At 42.6% G+C, this 23,754-nt stretch overlaps 1 protein-coding gene across 8 annotated transcripts in view; it reads left to right on the top strand.

The window, feature by feature from the left end:
- The first annotated feature begins 2,914 nt into the window (after positions 1-2,914).
- Positions 2,915-23,754, top strand: part of dmd (dystrophin) — a 182,536-nt gene continuing 161,696 nt past the window's right edge. For 6 of the 8 annotated variants that reach the window (XM_034216838.1, XM_034216835.1, XM_034216834.1 and 3 more), the window contains exon 1: positions 2,915-3,169. In XM_034216838.1, the coding sequence (XP_034072729.1) occupies positions 3,088-3,169 (82 nt within the window). In that variant the 5' untranslated portion in view covers positions 2,915-3,087. Of the gene's footprint in view, positions 3,170-20,142; positions 20,518-23,754 lie in introns of those variants that run through there. The other 2 variants (XM_034216840.1, XM_034216842.1) reach the window with 1 other exon arrangement.

Genomic DNA, 23,754 nt, shown 5'->3' with positions numbered 1-23,754 from the left:
ATGTACAGTTTTATTTTGCCAGGTAGTTTAACATTATACATCTGCTGTTATTAATACATCTTTTATCCAAGATTCAAAGTGACAATACTACAGCACTTACATAAAACAAAAATACCTTAACTTCTCAAAGCTGCATGTTTTGAGTCTCTGATTCTAAAAGACAAAGCAAATATGTTTGCACCAGTTTCGAAAATGACCTACATGCTTTGATTTGTAATGAAGCACTTCCATGTGGTTGAGGATGGACATAATATCCAGGCTGGTATGTTCATGTGGAACAAACACAGAACAAGCCTTTAATATGTTCTACCCATTATTAGATTGTATGTTTTAGCCCAGGTCTGACTTGTAGTTATTAGCATTGGTTTGGTTATTCATTTACTGATGAAAAGTAGACACTCATCTCCCAGTATAATGGAGAAAAACACTGTCTAATGATGTGCATAGGGATTTAGGAAGTGTGTGTGAATGACAGAAAGAGTGTGTGTGTGCATGTGTGTTGGCATGTTTTAGATGCCATTGTAGCGATGTCAGTAATCAGCATTTATCTCTTTGTAAGTTGGCACATTAAAGCACTAACCAGAATGTCTCTGCATCACTCTGTGTCTCATTTTGTTGTCACATCCTGTGAGCGTTGAAACGATTATTTAACTTTTAGTATTATTTACCGAACCAGGATTGTTGTAAGCTAAATTCAACACAATAAACCCTTTCATAATGGACTGTAGTTCAGGTATAAGACCTCTCAGAAAAAAGGAAAACCACCACTAAGATAGACATTTTTAAATATGTTGTATTGTTTTTTACCATGAGTATAAATGCTTATTAATATGGTGATGTACGTGGTGCATTCAATGTCCAAAGTCAACACTAGTTTCCCTCCAAATTAGCAAAATACATTTTTAATTTATGTATATTTCTAAGTATTCCTGTTGTTTGATGGATTTGCTTGCATTCAAAATAAACCGGTGGTGGTATTCATTCTTCTGTTGGGTGCCATTAAAGCAGAAGAAGTGGGTGCAAGGATATAAAGTAAGTAGACTGTGTTACCTTGTCACATCGATATATTACCTTTTTCACTTTTTAAAAGGTGGAGCATGTTATTGATGCCATGGCGTACTGAGAGCTCAGGGAACACCTGTACATCACTGCAAGGATGTAAGACTTGAGATACAAATGATATCAAGGAGTGTTGAATCTTTCCAAGATTCAATGGCCTAGTTAAGACTTGTAATGTAAAATCTGTGCTTATACTGCCCTCTGCTGTCCACACTCTGACATGAGAAACTGATTTCCAGAATGTAGCAGTGCAACCACTACATTAAGTTTACTTAAAAACTTCAGGATACAAACACTATTTTCCCATAATGCAACACTTAACGTAAATGGCAGAAGATTGACTTCTCAGAAACAAAAAACTAATTAATTGATCTTCTTTTTGTGATCTTTTATTGACATTTAAAAGTGTCAGTGTTACACTAATTCTATTTTCAAAAGCAGTTAGACCATCAGATTTCAGGTTGCTGTTGTACTGGAAGCTCCCTAGCAATGTACATTATGATGACATCACGGAAGTGGGTGTGGTTACAGGTGCACCAGGCTTTGAGTGAGTGAAAAAAGGTAATTATCCAACAGAATATGAAAGTGAAGGCAATGTCAACAAAGCACAAGTGTTCCTCTAAATATATCTCCTCCCCAAGCCCAGCAGGGGCAGCCCCCCCACCCCAGACAGCAGTCAGGGGGCCCAGCCGGCTGCTCGGGATGCCAGTCAGTGCCGGACATTCTGTTTCTGGAACATTCTCTCACAGCTCCCTGCAGGCTGAGTGTATCTGGGAGTGTGTGGATCATTCTCTGCATCGTCTCTAATAATAGCAGCACCAATGTGCGTAATGGAGCCATTACAGTAACCAAGTCTTACTTTTGAAAAGCCAGGAAACCCAAAGTGGGTATATCAGTTTATCAGCAAATCTAATATTAGTACATGTGTAACGGTGCTGCCATGTAACCACTGTACCCCCCCCCCCCCACCCCCCACACACACACTCTCTGCACAGTGAATATTAACCATTTTATCATGTTGAAGCTCAAGAATACCAGGCTTGGTTTTTAATGTACAAATCTTTGTTGCTGAATAATCTATGACCGAAATCCATGAACATTAAAATCACTACCAGGGACTGAAAGTAATTAACTACAATATTGAGTTACTTATTTCCAGTTTTGCTACTTTATAGCCTACCCATTACAAACTCCTATTTTTGACTTTGTACTCAACTACATGTATCTGACAGTCTTAGTTACTTTATAAATGTTGTTTATTAGCTAATACAAAATATAAATTAACTAGTAAATACACATATTGACATATATGTATAGGCTAAATATAGGTTAATATGCAACAGCAGTATACAAAGTAGCCTACCTAAAGTTAACATTTTTAATAATCATATCCAGTCACTTATTATTGTAAGATTGGCCATTACTTTTAACCCATAAGGACCCACCGTGACACATGATACTTTTGGTAGTTAAAATATATTTTTGTATTTTTTTAAAATGTTGAATCCAGGACTCCAACAATTGAGTATTTCTTACATAAAGTTAAAGCTGGATTCCGTGGTGTTTTGATATACATGTGGTCACGCTGGTTGCCACGCCCACCTGAGGTCAGAGGTCACCCCAGGTTGGTTCACTCCGACCTTTAGCATGTCGCTCTTCTTCCGGAAACAAGCGTCAGCAGCAATGTGTCCGCAGGGTGTCGGGTTTTACGCCTGGGGTCCTTTGAACCAGTCTGGGCCCCGAGGAGACCACCTCCTAGCATCCTACTATTTAGAGGTGGGAATGCTGCGACCCCCAGCCCCCCCCCCCCCCCCCCCCCCCCCCCGAACACCTGCTCTGCCCCGTCCACCCGCCTGTCAGAGAGACCCAGCCTTCGTCCTCCACCGGAGCTCCTGTCTTCACATCGGGCAACTTTTGGCTGTTTGTTCTGGATTTGTACTTTGGATCTTTTCCCCATCTCCTGGTGGATTTACCTGTGTGTTAATAACCCCCCCACCTTGTAACTTTTAACACCCGGTGCCCTGATCCATGGCGGAGGGTGTGCGTCCCGAGGACTACTGCAACGAGCCGGTGGAGGACGAGTTTGGAGAGATCATCAAGTGTCGATCAGGTAGAACAGCTTCATTGTGTGTGTGTGTGTGTGTGTGTGTGTGTGTGTGTGTGTGTGTGTGTGTGTGTGCGTGTGTGCGTGTGTGTGTGTGTGTGTGTGTGTGTGTGTGTGTGTGTGTGTGTGTGTGTGTGTGTGTGTGTGTGTGTGTGTGTGTGTGTGTGTGTGTGTGTGTGTGTGAAAGAAACCATATGCTTGGCTGCTGAGGATGCTCTGACAACTCCTTAAACACACACTTTGACACACTGTCACCATCACACTGACAGCTGTCACAGGAAGTGGAGTTCTGAAATGTGGATGAGGATGATGATGAGACAAAAAAAAGTTATTTGGGTCCAGTCAGATGCCTTTAGGTTGAAACAAGTCCTACTTTTTGAGATTGCTGTGGCAAATGTTGAACTACATTTCCCAGGAGCACTATGTCTTTCCTTCTAAAGAGGATGTTGACACAGGGTTTTGTCAAATCTAAAAACAGCTGATGCCTGTGACCTTGCTAGCATTTCTTTGGTAGTCCCTGTGCGTGTGCGTGTGTGTGTGCACTCAGTGCTCTGTGTATGAGGTTTTAAATGATGGAACGTTAGAAGTAAGGCACTGTCCCCCATAGAGGACATGGGTTAACGTACTTCGAAAGACTATGAATATACACTCCTGATGAAGAACAGGAACCATACGTCTCGTTTAATATGATCACTTACTAGACATTGGGTGTAGCTCTCTTATATTTTGTAAGTGACACCCCCATGTGTGTTACATCACTAGAATGGTATGCTTTATACAGTACATTAGGATTGAAATAGACTGCACGCCTGGTGTTTGAGATGCAGGCCTCAGTGTCAGACCCTAATATGAATTGTCCTGTCTCAGGAGAGTAAACAGTTGGGCTTTGGTCCCAACATAGGGGTTGGGCCCCTTTAAGTTGGATATAATGTTGTGGGGTCGGGCAGTGATTGTTATATTGTTAGAATGGATAACTTTACCAATTTGGGTCAAACTGAAAGCATGTGTTTAGACTAGAAATGTGTGTTTGGTTGAACAGCTAATATGCATCCGAATTCAGGCCTTGTTTGAATACATTTTGGTGTGCAAAGATTACAATACTTTTTCCTGAAAAGGAGTGAAGTTTCAAGAAATAGAAGCGTCCTTTTGACTTCAGAATTTCCCTTTTAGTTTAGCGAAGTCCTCTCTGTCCTTGCTTCTTTGTAATCAGGACCCAATAGTTCCCTGGCTCCTGTCAGTTCCTCCTCGCCCAGGCTGAATGTGCTCTGGGTGAAAGTGCTGTTTGTGTGGCCGTGACACTGAATGTCTCGCAGCGTGCTGAGATGAGTTAGAGGCCGCAGAGGTTTGATTTCCCAATATAGCGCTTGTAAATACTGTATGTCCTGGAATGGTCCACCGGGTGGTGAGACACAGAGACTAACAGACTGACAGGCTGACAGGCTGACAGAGACAGACAGATGGACAGTGGGCTCAAGGATCTTTTTATACAAATAGAGTAGTGCAAGGATGAATGGATTAGAAAAGAAACTGTGGCAGACAAACATTTATGATGCTTAAAAGTGTTGTTCAGAAGGATAATCCTAACATATTTACACTACTTTAATAACTCATTCCTGCACCACTCAGGAACTGCTCCCTCACTCATCCCCTCTCTTCTTGAGTGTCCTGCTTGCTCAAAAAAGGGTTAATTAATAAATAAAGCCCCCCCCTTCTCTTGCGCACTATTTCTTGTCTGTGTGTCTCCCCCCCCCCCCAATGTACAGCTGCCGCCTGCTGGGTCACCCCACGCTGTAAATAGCGGTCAGCTGGCCTGATGGAGGTTGTTGTGCGGTGTCAGATAGCCTGGCCTGGGGGGATTACTGTGCCCCCCCACCTCTCACTTTCTTACTGTCCCCTTCCAAACTGCTCTTCCATTGCTTCTCCCTCACCCTCTCCCTCTTCTTGTTACCCCTTTGCCCCCCATTGTATCTCCTCTCTCTGATTTACTTCTCAGTATATCTCACATTTTCTCTTTTTTACCCACCCTGTCTGTCAGCAGCTAAATCTGTCTGTCTGTCTCTGGTCTGCATAGGCAACACCTCAAACATGCCGTAGTCGAGTGTGTGGTGTAATGTATGCATAAAAACATGTCAGTATGTTATTACTGGTACAAATAATTACATTATACTATAAGCTAGTATCAGAATAGTAAGTCAGATTTGACACGTCTAAATAAGCATTTGATTATTTCTTGATGAATCCTGATTTCAAAGACAATATGTTACTTAACCTGTTCCTTATGTTTTGTCTCCATAAAGATTCCCACACACGGTCAGCAATATATTCATTAGAAAGTGCCGAGTGTGCAGGAGGTCACTACCTTCTGTTGACTTCTCCTCTACACCTGTCTACCAGCTGTGACCCAGACCAGATTCACTCCTAACATTTAACGTATTGTTCATTGTGATTTTTATTTTGACAACAGATGGATGGATTGACGACGGTGTTTCCTTGGCTCTGCATTTTTCATTATGATTTGCAATTTATACCAAAACGCATTCTATCTTCAGCCAATGACACTTGATTTATCCGTCCTCCAGGCTGTGTGTGTGTGTGTGTGTGTGTGTGTGTGTGTGTGTGTGTGTGTGTGTGTGTGTGTGTGTGTGTGTGTGTGTGTGTGTGTGTGTGTGTGTGTGGTGTGTGTGTGTGTGTGTGTGGTGTGTGTGTGTGTGTGTGTGTGTGTGTGTGTGTGTGTGTGTGTGTGTGTGTGTGTGTGTGTGTGTGTGTGTGTGTGTGTGTGTGTGTGTCGGAGTGTGTGTGTGCATTAATGTGAGTATGTCTGTGAGGCTGTGGGGGGCTAGATTGATTTTAAAATTGTAGGATTCATCAACACTGACAACCCTTTATCGTGCGTGTGTGTTTGTGTGTCATGTCTTCCTTGTTATCACGCCCCACAGGTCCATTACCACTTCACGATTACCCATCATACCTTGGGTACTTTCTCTTTACTAAACCTCCCGCTCTTCGCCTTTTCTCTTCGCTCCCTTCTCTTTTCTTTCCTCCCTCCTCTCCATGTCTCCTCATTTCACTTCACTCCTGTGCTCTTCACCTCCTTTGATTTCTCTCCTGTCGTCAGGAAGGGAGGGACTCGGAGAAAAAGTTGCAATTTCATATCTGTCTGCTTCTTCAGCACCAAGGACAGCGCCATAGATTTATCAGTACACATATACATTGAGCGGATTTCTTTTTCTCAGCAACTTTCAAACATATTTTGTCCAATTAGGACAGAGCGTATGCTGCAAACAAATGACGAGAATGAATGAAATACAATTCTTTATTTCCAATGGAGCCGTCATCAGCCGTCTAAACATCAGTCAGAGTAATGATCAGTGAATCAGACAGAGTAACACCCAAACACTGCCCCTTCAATCCCTCTGTTACTAGGGGATGGGGAGGGGGGGTGGCAGTTTAACAATGGGGAAAGTATTTTGGTCAATCTACTAACAAGGGTATGGCATCCCCCTTCATACAGTATTACAGTGCTGCTGGGATTAAAGTTGTCCTTTGGCCTTTCAAATCTGTCAGCAGCATGGGGGGGGTCGTCTGGGGGACAATGTAGTGAAAACAAGGTGGATGCATTCTTAATAAGAATTGAGTCATTATGTTATCCTGCTGTCTCCATATGTTTACAAGACATGAAGATCTCAACCAGCAGAGACAAACACCTCTCTAACCAACCTGTGTCTGGCTGACCGGAGAACAGCTGTACCGTGTTCCGGTCACATGATGGGAATGAGCAGTGCTAATTTCTCAAGGCTGAATGAGAAATGGCTTCTGGGAAATAGAACTTTGAAGTGCTTGGTTTAATAGGATTCTAACCAAAGTCATGCCAAACGCTTAGAGAACACAGGATCAGTTATAGCTCAGAAGTCAAATATTTAACTGGAGAAAAAGGAAGCAACATGAAACAAGATGGAGTTGGCATTTATTCAAGGACAAATGTAAGAATAGTTATCAAAAGTGTGTTCAATGGATGTAACCGAAGCTACACTCGTCAGCATTTTGAGCTAATCATCTTACCACCTAAATAAATGCTAATTCAATCCTGTTTCCGAGGTCAAAGAGCACATCAGTAATAAGGAAGGAAGGAAGCCACAATTTCAAGTTTAAAAACACAACTTTAAAGTCCCAGCTCTGAGTGAGTTTGTCTGCATGATGTAATGTCCGGACAGAAGATGGCAGCAGAGGCAGCCGCTGGCTCTGAGTCAGTCCTCAGAGAGACTGTGTGAGATGCTGGCAATGAAGATGAATGTGTGGGAACAGATCCGCCTGTTCTTGGGAGATTTGAGTCTGGCTCTGTATGAGAGAGGGACAGACAGGAGCAAACAAAACAAGGTGGTGGAGAAGAAAGGCAGCTGTTGCACGGGTGGTGAAACCAATGACTGAATAACAATGGAAACACACACTGTCTTTCAATCAGGATGGAGTGGAGGGTTCAGAGGATGATCTGACCCACATGGAGTTTCTGGGTCACTACAGGCCAGAGGAGGAGGTGTGTGTGGAGGTTATAATGAGTCTGGCAGTCAGATATCCCACTGGAACTCAGCATACAGACACTTTCTGGGTTAGGAGGACTCACGCCAGGAAAAGTGGGTTTTTCAGAATCAGGACGCACCCTGCTCTCAGAGAAGTGGGCCAACAGCTCGCAGCAGGTCGGCTCTGATGGAGGCGGAGTCACGCTGGGCTGAAGGCAACCGCAAGAAGTTATTCTCCCTGCACATTATCACGCCTCAGCGATGTGTCAAGCCTCTCTTCTCATCACCGCTCGCAGACGGTTGATGTGAGGACACCATGTCTGACACTGTGATTTGTTCGCTGTCTAGAAAGGGATCAGGTGTATGCTGAACCTGATCAGGCTCAGGATCCTCCCTGGGTTTGCGCTAGTTTGGATTTTTCAATTGTGGATCAACAGTTTTTGTTAACTTTTAAACGGATAATGAATGAACAGAGTCTCATTTTGGATACTTCCCTCAACGCACTTATGCAATTCAATCTAGCCTTTGCTCTCTTCACTATTTTCTCTCCTCTTGTCTCTCAACTCTATATTCTCTGCTCTTCCATAGCTGTCTGTCAACATGGCTTATTTCATTTCTAGTGTATTGTTTCATTCTCTCCTATCTGCTTCTTGACTCTCTTATATTCCTCACACCGCTGTCAGCAATGTTCTTTTTTTTAAATCTTTGCTCCCCTAAAATGATGTCGCAAGGTCACAAAGCTGGACTTGAAGGGATGATTTTAGGGAAAGATTCTGAGAGATGGAGACAGATGGCCAGAGGGCAGATGGGGCCACTTGGGTTAAAGGGTTGAATGGATGAACTGAAGGAAGAATACATGGCAGAATGAACACAAATAATACAGAGAAACCAAAGAAAAATGGAAAGTAAGTAGGAAAAGACACTGTTCTGAAGGTACAACTCTGCATCGGAGGTGGCAGGAAGGAGGCGTCTGAGAATCCTGAAAGTGTGTTTCATAAATATGAAAGTCAGTGTGAGATGTGTTGTGGGTTTCTGAACACGTTATGTTGGAGTGTGACTCAGCAGACCGCTGTGAGAAGCCCCTCTGCCTCCCCTATGTTACCTCTTCTGAAGTCTGTATAAGAGACGACTGCTGGTGCCAGAGCTAACACGCTACATGCTGATGATGGAAGAAGTTCACAGTACTCTCAAAGCTGGGCAGTAAAGAAGAGTCTGCAGCTCCACGATCGAAATGTGTCTTGAAGAAAAGATACCGGGTATAATCCCAAATATCAAGGGATCCCTTAAAAAAATAATGGAGACAAAAACAAGTTCAAGGCCTGACATGCAGATGAAAGAGCGAGGGGTGGGGGACACAGGGAGAGGCGGTGGGAGGGGGATACGGCTCTGATTGCTGTTAATTGCTGTTCACATCCAGGGTGGGTCTAATCACTCCGAGGCTCTCTGTGTGTGTGTGTGTGTGTGTGTGTGTGTGTGTGTGTGTGTGTGTGTGTGTGTGTGTGTGTGTGTGTGTGTGTGTGTGTGTGTGTGTGTGTGTGTGTGTGTGTGTGTGTGTGTGTGTGTGTGTGTGTGTGTGTGTGTGTGTGTGTGTGTGTGTGTGTGTGTGTGTGTGTGTGTGTGTGTGCTAACGCCCCCCCCCCCCCCCCAGCCTCCGGGTACAGCCTTGAGCTCATTGGAGCAGCGGTTTGGTCGTGCTTTAGCCTTAGTGTATAATTAGCCCCCTGCATCCTCCACGCCCCCCAACCAGACACAGACCCTCTCCACTTACATAAGACTGAGAGGAGAAACATGGAGCCAGCTGAACAGCTTATAAATAATCTCCTTCGGAATCTGTGTTTACTAATAATTTCTAATCAGATTTGTATTATTCTTAGGTAATACTTCTGGCCAGAAATCTAGTATGGGTGGGACTCTAGATCTAGGAAGTGTGCCAGAAGGTGATGACACTTTAACTCTTATAATGGAATTGTAATGGACCGTGAAGGCACCTTTGCTCCTAACCCATAAAAATGAAATATTGCAGGAAGGGGATTTACTTATTGTACCAGAAACACGGTGAGGGCTAATGCCATTAGGCACATTTCCAAAAACAAGACGCCAGTACTTTATGGTCCTGACTTTTGCTTTGAGTCGGAGTACAGTTTAGGAAATGCAGAGCGAGAGTGATCAAACTTTTATGGCTTTGTGTACTGTAAACTGAGCAGCGTCCCCCTCCCATTGAGACATTCCCCATCTGTTGTCTCCTGTCAATTGATTTCATTCCTTTTTACGAGACTAAAGGGTGTAGTCAGCGACTCGTTGATGTTTGAACTCACAGGCTGACTCCCGGAGCATCAAACACCGGGTCCAGAATCCCTCTTTATACCTCGGCATAAGGAACCCTTTATGGGACCCAATGGGCTTTTAACTTAGACGCTCAGAGCAACTGGCATAGTATACAAAGCAAAGGGAAAATGGAGGAGGACGACGTTCAACCAGGGGAATGGGGATCCTGTCCCGTGTGAAACTTAGAGACATCACTCAACTTTCAGCACCATTTTGAGCACTCAAAATCATCAAATGCAACAGTTTGTTGAACATTTCTATTATTGATCATTTCCACTTCTCTGCAGGGAACTTAATTTGAACCAAGTGTTGTTGTCTTGCTCAGTTTACTCCATTAGATTTAATTTGACCCGGGCAGAAGAGCAGATCAATCTGAATTGTGTCCTAATGAGCCAGTCTCACTTGGCTGGTCACTTTTTAGCCTCAGGGCCTGGTACGCTGTTCGTTGACTTGTTAACACGGCTTTAATCTACAATTACATTCATCACGGGGCTTTGGACTGGATGCCACAGCTACTCAAGACATCTGAATTGTTCTGCTTTATTTGAACACAAAGGAAATATGTTTCTCTCTGATACCTCTCCGACAGAGTTATGGAAACCAGGTGTTTTAGGTTTTTTTTTGAGTGCCTTCAGCCATTTGTAACATGTGGTTAGTAGCCTGCAATAGAGGGATTTCATCAAAGGGATTACGATGAGTATTGCTAGATTTGCCAGAAGCTCAAACATTTGGTGTGATAAATGTGCTGGCAAAAGTCAACCACGACAAGTTACAGTGTCAACAAAAGTAACACACGGTGGAAACAACATTTGTGAGCATATGTAGTCTCTTTATTCCAGTATGTTCACTAGCTAGTCCTTAGTGTTGTCTGTTTGAAGCTTTGTTGGACAAACACAAACAGCTAAAAGGACATTAAGAGTCAGGTTATATTCTGCATACCCTTCACTGAAAATGAGTTATTCTACATTAACTGAAATACCAACTACTCCTTTAAAGCATTCTTTAGGTTTATTATCATTATCATTCCTTACATGCTTTTGTTAGTTGTCCTCTTAAGTCCCCCAGCTTTATCAACAACTGTGGCAGGCACGTTTCAGAGAATACATAGGAGACAAGCTAAATCATTTAATTAGCCCTCGGGTTGTTCATTGAAATCATCATCATTGAAAAACCCTCCTTTGATCAGCAAGAAAAACAACTCTTGGTAGGAAATAATAAAGGAGGTTTATTACTAAATAAGATGATGCTGATTTGAGGAAAGCAGCGACTTGGTATATTAATTAAACTAATTAAATCACAGAAGAAGATTGCCGGTTGACTGTTTCTTCCAATTCCAATGATCACATTGATACTCAGGAGTCAGGTTTCAAGCGATCCCTGAGGAATGAAATACTGAGGAGTACATCAGTTCTGCTTGACTCGAGGCTTTCAGGCAGGTTAATTGCTCGCTCACCAGAGGAGGCTGGGCTGGCGTTTCTGGAGCGAAAATGCTTTTAAGAAGTAAACAAAACACCCGTACGATGATTTCACTCACTTGTAAACAAACTTGAGTTAACTCACAGGTTGTGTGGCTCGGGGCGGTCGTATGACTCAAACAGGATTTGAGTGCGTGTGTGTGATCAGCTGGGGGACATTTGACAGAGATCTGAAGTCCCCTGGCTTGTAGTTTAATGAAACATCAGTAGAGTAGATCATTGAGGCCTCTAGCCACAGCCTGCACACACACATGGACTCACAACACACACTTTAAAGGCACGCAGGAGAAAAAACTGTTTATCATTCTGCCAGGAGTAAAGAGGCGGTAATTACAACATACCAGTGTGCACTTGTGAGTCTGTGTGTATCTGCATTGTGTGTCTCTGTCATTCTGCTCGTTTAGCTAATGACTCCGCCCTCTGCGGGATTACTCTCTGCGGGAAACATGCATACATTTATCGCTACTGGCAGTGCAACAATACAGATGCCATAGCAACTGTAGCCCGGGATACAATACAGTAGGCGCTGAGGTCCTTGGCAACCCAGGCACTTCCTCAAAAGCTCTCTGTGAGCCTGAAGGCAGCTGGAGCTGACACATGGCTACAGTGGCACACACACACACGCGCGCACACAGCAACCCCTGTGTGTGTTCAGAGAGATAGAGAGAAGAGCATCAGATTCCATATCTGCCCCCACTGCTGAGCCGTTGTATCTAACACATCACGTGTTGGGCTTCTATGAGAGGGATTGCAGCTGAACGCTCGCCTGCAGCATCTTTTTCTATCCCTGCAGTTTTTGTTTAAAGACAATTTAACGCTGAGAATGAGAGCTCGTGGCGCAGCATCAGTGTCTCTGGAAACAATAATGCTGATGAACAGTGAGGGACATGAAGAATAGGTGAAAGGATGGAGATACAAAAAAAAGCTGTTTTTCGTTGAAACACTTGCTAGCTACATCCAATAAAAGTTGCTGTTGATATGCAACAGTAAGCAGGGCAAAGTGAACGGGGATCACCTGGTATATTTGAATTGTGTATTCACTAAGTGGAGTTGTGGGTGTTTGAGTGTCCATGTCAGCTGATTAAAGAGCCGGCCTGATGGCAGCCTTTAATATTTCCTAAAATCAGTTTGCCTCACTGTACGGCCTAATCACGGAAGCTAGTGATTAAGAGCCCGGTTTAGCATGCATGCTCAGGTGCCGACGCATACACACTCACAGGTGATTGTATTAACACACACACACACACTCCTATGCGTCGTACACTCCAGAGAGCAGTCTCCTTAATGGCCCCGCTCTCAAGTCCCCAACTGTGATAAGTGAATTTTAATTAAGAGAATATTGAGAATTGTAATAAATTATTTTAATGACCCGCGAATGGTTTGGCTTCTTTTCAGAGAGAGGGGGGGGGGGAGAGAGAGGACACACACTATTGGTTTCACCGGAGGAGGGAAGGGAGGTGTGTATAGCTGCTGTCTGAGCCAAATGACACACATCAGTCTGTTTCTTTTGACTGTAAATCTGTATTATATGGTAATTCACAGAGCATTCCAAATAACTTAACATTTATTAATTTAAGGATGTAATTGTTGTTAAATAATGTGTGTGTGTGCGTGTGTGTGTGTGTTTGTTCTTGTGCCAGCTATAGGCAGCAGATTGCGGTGATTTTCGGCCAGCTGGTCCGGCTGTTTTTCTATCTGTCACCCTTGTCCACACACACACACACACACACACACACACACACACACACACACACACACACACACACACACACACACACACACACACACACACACACACACATACCATGTATACATCACTTCAGGGGACATTACATTGACTTACATGCATTTCCTGGAGACTTATCCTAACCTTAACCATAACCAACACATGCCTAACCCTAACCCTTACCCTTAACCTTACCCTTACCCTAATCCTAAACCTAACCAAGTCTTCACCCTAAAATTAATGACTCCCCTCATGGGGACCTCCAATTTGTCCCCATAAGGGAAGCCAGTCCCCACACGTGACTATGTAAACAGATTTAGGTCCCCACAAGTATAGTAATGCTAGACCACACACACACACACACACACACACACACACACACACACACACACACACACACACACACACACACACACACACACACACACACACACACACACACACACACAGAGAGGTCATTGTCTATCCAATCAAAACCTCTTCAAGAGGTTCCCCAGCCAATAAGCAAGAGGGATCCCTTCTACTTCCTGCGCTGGCTGACGCTAATGGCTACGCTAAATGGTGCTTGTGATCTCCGTAAAAACAGGCATATGTTTGCTCGCTGAGGGCGCACCATACGAGTGTGTGTGTTTGTGTCACGTCAGCTGCTGGGGATATTGCACTGAGTTGTACGATTTTGTTTTGCTCTTACAATATTGGCAAGCAGGATGTTGGCAAGCAGGCCCAACATTGAATTATGATATTCCCAGGTGCTTTTGAGGGATAATGAGAGCACAGTAAGGGAAATACACATCAGGCAAGCAGCAATTACACTACTAGAATACTACACATGAATACAGAGATCCTGGGGTGGGCCGAGCAGATGAGAGACCAGACGCTCTCCGGTCCTCAGATCACAGCTGGAACAGGCAGCAGAGATCAGTCCAGCTGCCCTCCGGTTATGGCTGATCCCCCCCCCCACTTTGGGGCCTGACCTGTCTCCTGGAGGACGTTTAAACGTGTTTCCTGTCACTTCCCATCACGCAGCACAATGCTTCACCGTGGAGCTGCAGGAAACACTGAGAATGTGAAATGAGAGGAGCCATGGACACTTGGTGTAATGAAGCTATCCGTGATATCATGGTCAGGAATATGTCATTTCCAAACTCTCCATTGGAACCTGACGGAAACCTATCCTACAAGACTACAATTTCTATTTCAAATTCACATATTGCACATATGTGGCTTGTTATCACTTGTATTTCACTACTTTATCCTCATACTCTCTATCTTAAAATACCTGCTCTGATCGTCTTGCTATAAAAGCTATGGTGCTGTCACCTGAAAATAAAATATTAAAAAAGCTATGGTGCACCTTGGCAAATGTAGTTCTTAAGTCATGGGTGGAGATACTCAGATGGTTGGCAACTTATTATAATGAAAAATAATAGGGAAGATAAATCTTAACAGCTTGTTTTACTGACCTGGTTCTCTTATTTTATTTGTATTTTAAGTTTATGGATTGGTAGGCTTGACAAGTGAGGAAAAAGTGTAATATGTGTATAAGAGTCAGGTTTTAAGTAAACGATCAAATCTCAGTCTGTCACTCCATATCAAATGTCATCAATGTTAGAAGCGACAATGCAAAACTACCTTGACATTGGTTGGGATCTACACTTATAGTCTTCTCCTGTTGTTAATAGGTTGAAAGTCCAACTTGCTGTCTTCCTCCAAACACGCTCAGCATTCTTATTCCTTTTATAATTAGCCTCCTGACGCTGACTGCTCTCATATCTGCTGCCGACCTGCCAGCTTTATTTTTAGAGTAGCACTTCAGCGGAGAAGAACTCTAAACGCTGTCGATGCGCGGCGCAGAATATTCAGCAACAAGTCAATCAAGCAGGAAATAGGCTTTACAAACACAGGTGGTCGAAGTCACTGTCATGGAATATACGTGTCTTCATCGTGGATTTAGAATAAACCTGGGAGGACAGGTGTTGGCTCTCTGCACTCTTTAATTCTACTTCCTGTTGGTCCTCCAGATTTATTTGTCTGTTTTCGTGTGGTTTGCTGCATGGAAGCTTATTCATTGTGACCCTTCCTTTACCTTTGCTTGGGTCCAGCTCTGATTTAAAGTGATATTTCTTTGGAAACCCAGTGATTATCCCCAGAATGGTTTTTATTAAAAAAAAAAAAAAAAGGATTTGTGATTCATTGTATTCAATGGATGTTATGTGGAGGACATGTTCTGTGTGATGGAATCGTAAAAAATGTGACCTCAGTCCTCATAAAGGGATTGTGCTCGAGAAATACTTTTCAATTTTGCTGCATTGAACATATTTTAAGAATTTAAGGCCACAGAAAAACTCTGGATGAATGAAGTGCAGTTATGGGGAGGTTAGTTCCCATCAAGGACGCGTCTTCACATTAAAACACCTGTGCAGTACTTCCCGCACTAATAATTGCCCCCCTGGAGAGCTGTACTCATTGTCCTCTCAATTTCCTAATCTGCCACAGAAATGTTACTTCCCCTTTTTACAAACTAACACCACCAGTTTTAGACTGTTGTGTCCCTGTGGGGTTTATTAAAGTTCAAACTCTACTTTCTTTCCCTCTTTGTGTCTTTTTCTATTTCATTAGGAAGTTGTTAAAGCCTGAAATCCTGTTACTAAAGAGTCAGCAGAGTCTCGGTTTGCTCAAACGGTCTACATCTCTTACAGGTCTCTCTAATTGCAACTATAAATCTGAAAAAGTGTCAGTTGGAACAGGAAAGAAATACATACTCAACTTCTGTCAGCAAAGGTTCTTAATTCCCAACACTTGCACTAAACAACATTTGTATGTCTTTTTTTGACATAATTGAATGTTCTCATTCTGCTGACCCCCCCAAAAAACTAAAACGTTTTAATAGCAAGATAAACTTGAAGTGTCAAAAGTAAAAATACACCTCCACAGAGGTAGGATATATTATTTATTAACAAAAGTGTATATTGCTCTTTTTAGCAGTCGTTTGGACGGTACACGGGCATCTCTAATGGAGGTCCTGTGTGTGTGTGTGTGTGTGTGTGTGTGTGTGTGTGTGTGTGTGTGTGTGTGTGTGTGTGTGTGTGTGTGTGTGTGTGTGTGTGTGTGTGTGTGTGTGTGTGTGTGTGTGTGTGTGTACACGTGGTCCTAGCTTGATGCATTCATGTGTAAACTGCATTTTAATTTTGTAGAAGTAGCAAAACAAGAGATAAATGTGCAAAAAAGACAATGTTTACTCGGAAATGTAGTTAAGTAGAACAAATGGAAAACTTAAGAAATTGTTTAAATACAAACGTGGACATTTTTTGTATTTTCACCCTCGTTCCTGGACTAATGTCAGCTCCTGTGAGCTAGAAACATCTGGTCAGTAACAGCAGAGAGAAGCACTCTGTCTTTGATAACCTTGAAAACGCCCCTAGAACCTAACAGTGGTTATACTGAGCGTCTCCCAGGTGTGCATGAGTGTAACCTTCTCTCTCCTTGCCACTGCTGTAAACAACTAGTGTGCTTATCACAGGTCCTTCTAACTTTGCTCCAGTGTTTCTCATGATGTGTCCGGGGACGCTGGCTGTCACGCACGCTGCGCAGTCGCTGCATTATTCTGTCACTAGCATTTAATGTCGAGTAGATAAAGCTGCACTTGACAGAACTAGTTTTATATGAAGGATCGCTTTATTTTCTAACCCTGGCTTTCATTACGGTGTGTGAATAATGACCGCTCCTCCTGCTCTTAAACAGGGAGGATACACATTAATACTGCTTTCACATTAAGAGGAATTATCCACAGGTAAAATGCAAATGTATGCATTTATCCAGTGGTAAATGTGCATTCAAGATTCAATCTAATTAAGAAAAATCACTCAAAATCCCAATTTCATTTATTTGTCCTGTAATGTTTTGCCTGCATTATCAGATTTATACAAATTGCTGAAAAAAGGAAACCATGACGTTAAAATTCAGGAATCACATTTATCAAAGCATTGTTTTCAAAGAAGTCACTCTCCTTGTTTGACTGTAATATGATCCTAAATGAAAAGCAAAGAAATCTAATAAAGCATAAAAGCAGTGTTCTTTTCCCTTTTAAGTGGTTCCTAATGGTCCCTTTTTTATTTCCTCTTGTCAATACTGCCAGCTGAGAAAGAAAGTAAATGCCCCACTGTTTTAATTGTAAAGAGTCTTGCAGTGCAATTTAAAACAATGATTAACTACACACTTGGCAGCACAAGTGTTTTACTGTCGCGCAGCTTTTTCATTGCTTAACCCCCCAAAGCCCAATAACATATAATACTCAGAAATGTAAGAAATAGTAGCTTTTCCGATATTCAGGAAATAAAGTAATGCTATCAATTCTCCCCTCAATGGCTCTGGTTAACAAAAACACTGATATGAGCTTAACGCCTGAGCTGTGGATTGGGATATATGTCAAATTGCATCTATTACCGGTCTCTTTGTGAACACGTACGTACACATTCAAATCTAAACATCACATATAACCCACTACTTTCGTCTGTTTCCAGCTTTGATACATGCAGTCCATTGATTGGTCATGTGACTAAAAGACAACCATTGAGACTCCCTGACCTTTTCAAAAGTAAGAGGAAGAATGTTATTTTTTAAACGACTGACTTTGACAATGTCTTGAAGTAACGTATTACTTAAAACAATTGTCAATGAACATTTTTTGATGCGGAATGTTTATTTTATACCTTTTTTAGAATTGATTTACTGTCAAAAAGAAACAACAAACAACCATGACTCTCGGTGCAGGCATGTTTTTGATGAATTGTAGTTGGCTGTGCTCTCTTCTGTGACAAACACATTGTTTCTCGAGTTCATTTTTGTCAACAGCAGTAGAAATGTTGGGATAGCATTAGCAGTAACTCAATCCATCTAGGAGGCTGAACAGTAAACAGAGAGATACAAAAACGAACTTTAAAGTACACATTGATGGGCTCAGATTGTATTTGCAACAGAATTATTCTTTAATTGTAATGTTTGTTTGAGTGTTTAAGACCTTTAAATGCCTTTAAAGTGCCACATAGACAGTGCTTTCCCCAATGTTGGATGTGTTCAGCATGCTCTCAGCCATTCCACAAATTACCCCGGCAGCAGATGACCCAGGAAATGAGCTGATATTCTATTCATGAGAAGAAAAATACACTTTGCAGAGCTAGAGCGGAGATCAAGTCACCCCGGTGCAGATCCTCACGCTCGATAATTGTCCCTCATTTAAGTTTGATCTCATTTAGATATTCCAAAATGAAATTCCGTTTGGTGGAATGGTCCAAGTGTTGGGTTTGATGAATGTTGCAGAGCAGTGAGAGCTGCAGGGCTTCTCACAGAGCCCGTCCGAGGTGGTTACAAGTCAATAAACAACAGTAAGCGCATCAATCAGGAATTAAGCGAAGGAGGGACGAGCTGTGAAAACAACAGCTTGTATTTGACCGGCTGCAATTTGTTCCAATCAAATAAAGGGTGTGAAATGAAAACGAGACCTTCATCTTTAAAAAAAAAAAAACTGTAAAGAAAGTGATTATTAAAGCTGTGCGATTGCAAGCAAAATATCTCTTCATCTGTATTTTAGGAATGCTGAGATATCAACACCATCAATCAAAGCCAGCTAGCAACCAGCTTAGCTTTTTACTAACAACATTGGATAAAAGGAAACTGGAAATAATTATTATTTTTCATTAAAGCTAATGCATCATCAGTCAAGCGGATGGGCTGCAGTAATATTGATATCAAATCCTGTCCAAAAAAAGCCCATAAGGCTGATTGATGAAGCATTCATGAAGGTGAACAATTATTCTGGTTTCTTACTGTATAAGAGAAACTGGCTACTTCCTGTCTTCTATGGGGAGAACAAATCCTATTACTCCAATTAGTAAAAGGGGCACTCCACATCCTGTACACACACATCTGCGGCTCTGGAGGAACTTTGAGACCTGATGATAGCGCAGTGATGTCACTAGGGTCCTCTCATGTTGGGTTTAAGACTTTTTGGCAGAAAGCCTGCGGTATATTCTAGTTTATGGGGTAATAATGTTATTACGATGATGTTTCAGAGTAAAACGTATGTGATCCTAGAATTTGTTTTGCACAATTACGTTTCTGCAGCCGTCCTTGGGCAAGATATTGACTCCTACATTTCTTCCAATGGCCAACAGTGTGTGTGAACATTAGCCTCGACAACTTGTATGGCCATAATTCTACAATTACAAGAAATCTTTCATTCCATCACCTGCGACCATTCTCAGTAACAGCCTGTGAAAATAATCCTCCTCTCCCCCCCGCCCACCCCACTCTCACACACATCTCATGTCAACCTTAAGCCCCATTTCCAAGCCTCAAGGTTGCCTCTAAGGACAACCATCATTTTAATGTTTATTCATTTATTTACTGTAGTATCATGCTCTGTTGTGATATTTTAATGGACTATACACTAAGGAAGAACAATACACTAAGCACTTTAGTCACTTTTAGACTTTTAATGTGCAACATTTTGTGTGTGTGTGAACTGTATGTTGTGCTGTGTATTGCATGCGTCATTTCTAAAGACACTTTTCCATTGTATGTGCATTTAACGGACAATAAGGTAATCTGAATCTGACACGTGTCCCACATGAAACCTAGTTTTTTGTATAATGTTATTTTTACTTGAGTACTTTTCACATTTCAGCATGTTACAAAGAGATGCAACCACAAACAGCCGATGAATACAATGGGTGTCATCACACAACCCCCAAACAAACATCCCCCCATCCTTTGTTTTTCAATGTACCTCAAAACTTTATTGACAATTCAGTTGTATGGGATAGTTAGAAAAGGTTGCATTAGTGCAGGACTTGTAGAGTTTTACTCTCACTGCCACAGCTTCTATAACAGCACTGACACACTCTCATAGAGGGAGGGGAGGGGGAGATAGGGAGAGATAGAGAGACTTTGCGTGTTGAACACCGGACCACGGCAGACCGTGAGAGCGCTGCCGGAGCAGAGGAGGAGTCTCGGCCGCTGTGAGCGCGGCACCGGGAGAAACACCGGGAGTATTTGTGATTGACAGCATCGGATAAACAGCTCACACACACACTTGAGTGAACCCCCTTCCTTACGCGTTTCACACACACACCTTCATCAGCAGTGCCTGCGCGTTCACCTGGATAAGCAGCAGCGCGGTTACGCACAGTTTGGGGATTTTGGAGAACACCTCCAGGCTTTCACCTGTTCAACTGCGCCGAGCTACGAGCTCAGCCCGGCTCGGCTCGGGATTAAAGGCGGCTGAGATGTCAAGCGGCTAGAATGGCACGTTTTCAGGTAAGACCCTGGAAAGCAGGCTGGATAAACCAGCACACCAAACACTTGGACATCATTTCATCTGCCGTGCAAATAATTTTTTTAGTCAAACAAGTCCGGCTGACGTGCCTGTCACGAGAGCAGCTGCTCAGACAGGAAACGGGAATTTGGGGGATTAGTCCTGGAGCGAGTTTGGTAAATTCTGCTGCCTGTTATCCTCATGTTGTTCAGGAATAAACTCAGTGTCACAACAACAGGCAGGCATGTCGCTGTTCTGCAGGAGATAAGACATTCCTCAGCATTAACATGCACGTGCGTGTTTCTGAGGGATTATTGCAAGTCATCTGATGATGCTATAATAAAACATGCATTGATTAGAGGCAACACGTGTGATGTCATTCTGATAAAGTGTCATTCATTGTAGAGACACCCAGTGTTTATGTCTGGCCAACACTATCTACTCCCTTTTTTGAATCTCTTGTTGTGTTTACCCTCTACACAGCTGACAGCTCGCTCTTTATAATTAAAGATTGAGCTGGATTTAATAAACTCCACAAGTTTTAATATCCTGAAATAATTACAAGCAGCGCCATTTTTGCTCAGAAAATGTTTTCTCTCACTTGGAATGATAGTCAATTAAACATTATGATAGGAACACACAGGGGGGATGCAAACACACGGATGCTTGATGAACTCAGTACTGATTTAATATAACTCACAAACAAGGTAAACAAAGGCATATTTTAAAGTGAGTGAAAATACTTTAAAGGCTGTAAAAGCACTATTGAGCGTCTACACTGTAAGCCCATTAGGTATATTGATGCCAAACAGTGTGAGACAGAAATCGTTCGAAGTACAATCAGGTAACTATAAACCATTGTGCAAAAAAATAACTAAAGGGACCCTACAGAGACAGAAACACAGTGTTTGTGAGAACTGTGGTTTTACTAGGGGGTAAACATTTTTTGTTAAATCACTATCTAGTCACAAGAGAAACGCACACGAAACAAATAAATAATCAATCAAAAGAGCTGTAAGAGTAAACAAATGAAGAACTTTTGTTAATTTAAAATAGAACGGTTGGAAACACGATCTCCTATTTCACTGTTTAGTCCATGTTAAGTGTCAGCTCAATTCTCACCATCACAGTAACATACTGCAGCCTGATTGGCTCCAGGCTAGTTGTGATGTCATAAATCCTGCAGGTAAGCCCATGTGTAACAGTGATATTTAAGGTGAGCACAGAGAAAGTTCCCCTGCAGCAGACGAATGTTAGAGCAGACTGCACATATATCACTCTGCACAGTGAGGAGCAAAACACATTTTTGACCGCAGGGGGATTTAAAAATAAATGCTATAATATAAGACTTAGGCCTAGGTATTATAAAACTGTGCAAATAATGTACAACGATTAAGTCAAATTACTTCCTGCAAGAATCCAAGGGTTGTTGAAATTAGACTTTATTGGTATAGGAATAGTGTGACTTTTTGACGTGAGGTAGGCTTAACAACATGATCTGATATCTAGAAATGCTTTGGCAGTTTTGTTCTTATTTTTTTACTGGCAAAGTCCTGTTCTTATGGTGTTTCTGCTCAGCAGGAGACGCATATATTTACAGCACAGTGGTATCATAGCGATATCATAGTGATTTTTCCTAGGCTGCCAGCTAATCGGTCCACCCCGACTCGTGTGCCTCGCAGTGGGGCAGCTGAGACTCCATCGGTAGCCGTGTGGCCGTGAGCCAAACGTGACTAGTAAACAAACAACACTTCCTGTCTGTGTGTAGCCCCCCCCCCCCCTCTAAAGGCTGTCCGTACACACACATCTCTTGAGGGTCTGGCGACACTACGCAGCCAGCTGAGCCTGGTCATTTTAGGTGAGGCTTATTAGTGTGCATGGCTGAGGGATGTAAAATCACTTTCACGGCCCTATGATAACATGCAGGAGGGATGATGGATCAAGGGTCTAGTGAGAAAAGAGAGCCCCACTACTGAGTGTGTGTGTGTGTGTGTGTGTGTGTTTGAGTCCCTAAATGTGATTTGTCTGGAATAAAAGGACACCAAAGTACTTCACAATGAGATCCAGAGCTGAACATGAGCTGTGTGTGTGACAGAGGAAGATGTTAGTGTTCTTAGTGAGTGGTTTCCACTGTGTTAAATCCAATCCATTGTGTGCACTGACATGTATGTGTGTGTACACCAGAGATGGGGACTCGAGTCTGTGACTCGGACTCGAGTCGCACTTAAGTCGCACACACAGAGACTTCAGACTTGACTTGGACTCCTGCTCAAAAGACTTCAGACTCGACTTGGACTCGTGTTTTGGGACTCGTGAACAATCATTGTGTTTTCTATTTTTGGCGTATTAAAGGTGGGGTAGGTAAGTGTGAGAAACCAGCTCGAGATCGCTAGAATTTGAAAATACACAACCGGAGAAAATCTGCCACTTCCTCACAGAGCCCCTCCTCCAACACACACGAACGCGCACATGACCAATGAGGGCAAGAGATAAGTTTGTGCCCCGATGGCAGGCTGACAGGCAGGTAGGCCATCCAGTTACTTTAGCCGGGCCGGCTATCGGGATGTTAAGAGCATTCCATGGAATATAACAAAAAGTGTATCTCGAGCCGGTTTCTCAAACTTACCTACCCCACCTTTAACATTAACATCATGGTAACACCATGGCGACCGGCGGCACACCTGCAGCTGTACCGCTTGCAGGTTCAACTATAAAAACTTCGAACAAAAACGCCGGCGGCACCAACAAAAGGAGCGCACACTGCAAAGTCTGCAATATTAAAATCAAGGATGCTGGTGCCAACAACGTCAAATTTCATCAGGCACTTGAAAACTCACCCGGAGAGGTCAGTCACATTAACGCATATGGACGGTTAGCAAACATGTTTAGCTCAGCATCACCTATGTAATGTTAACTTAGCTTGCTACTAGCTTTGTAACTGAATATTTGAAAAGATGAGTGAATGTTTGCTTGTCACACTTGTTTGCGTTGAGTGGCGTTGACATCCAACTCTTGACATGACATAAAAAAGGTCGGTAACGTTAATCATTACGTTCCGCTGCCACCATCTACTGGCTAACGTTAAACGTAGAACAATACATAGTTACATACATAAATACATCTGTCGGTTTATAGGCAGGTTACAGGTTTATTGTTGACCACGTAACGTTAATGTTACAGGTTTATCAGGTTACCATTACACTGGGTTTGAGTGAGAGGATAGAGGAATATGTTTATTT

The sequence above is a fragment of the Gymnodraco acuticeps genome, unplaced genomic scaffold (assembly GCF_902827175.1).
Source record: "Gymnodraco acuticeps unplaced genomic scaffold, fGymAcu1.1, whole genome shotgun sequence".
In the NCBI taxonomy this organism is placed as follows: domain Eukaryota; kingdom Metazoa; phylum Chordata; class Actinopteri; order Perciformes; family Bathydraconidae; genus Gymnodraco; species Gymnodraco acuticeps.
Note: the sequence above shows the minus strand (reverse complement) of the source record. Positions and strands in the feature narration are given on the sequence as shown.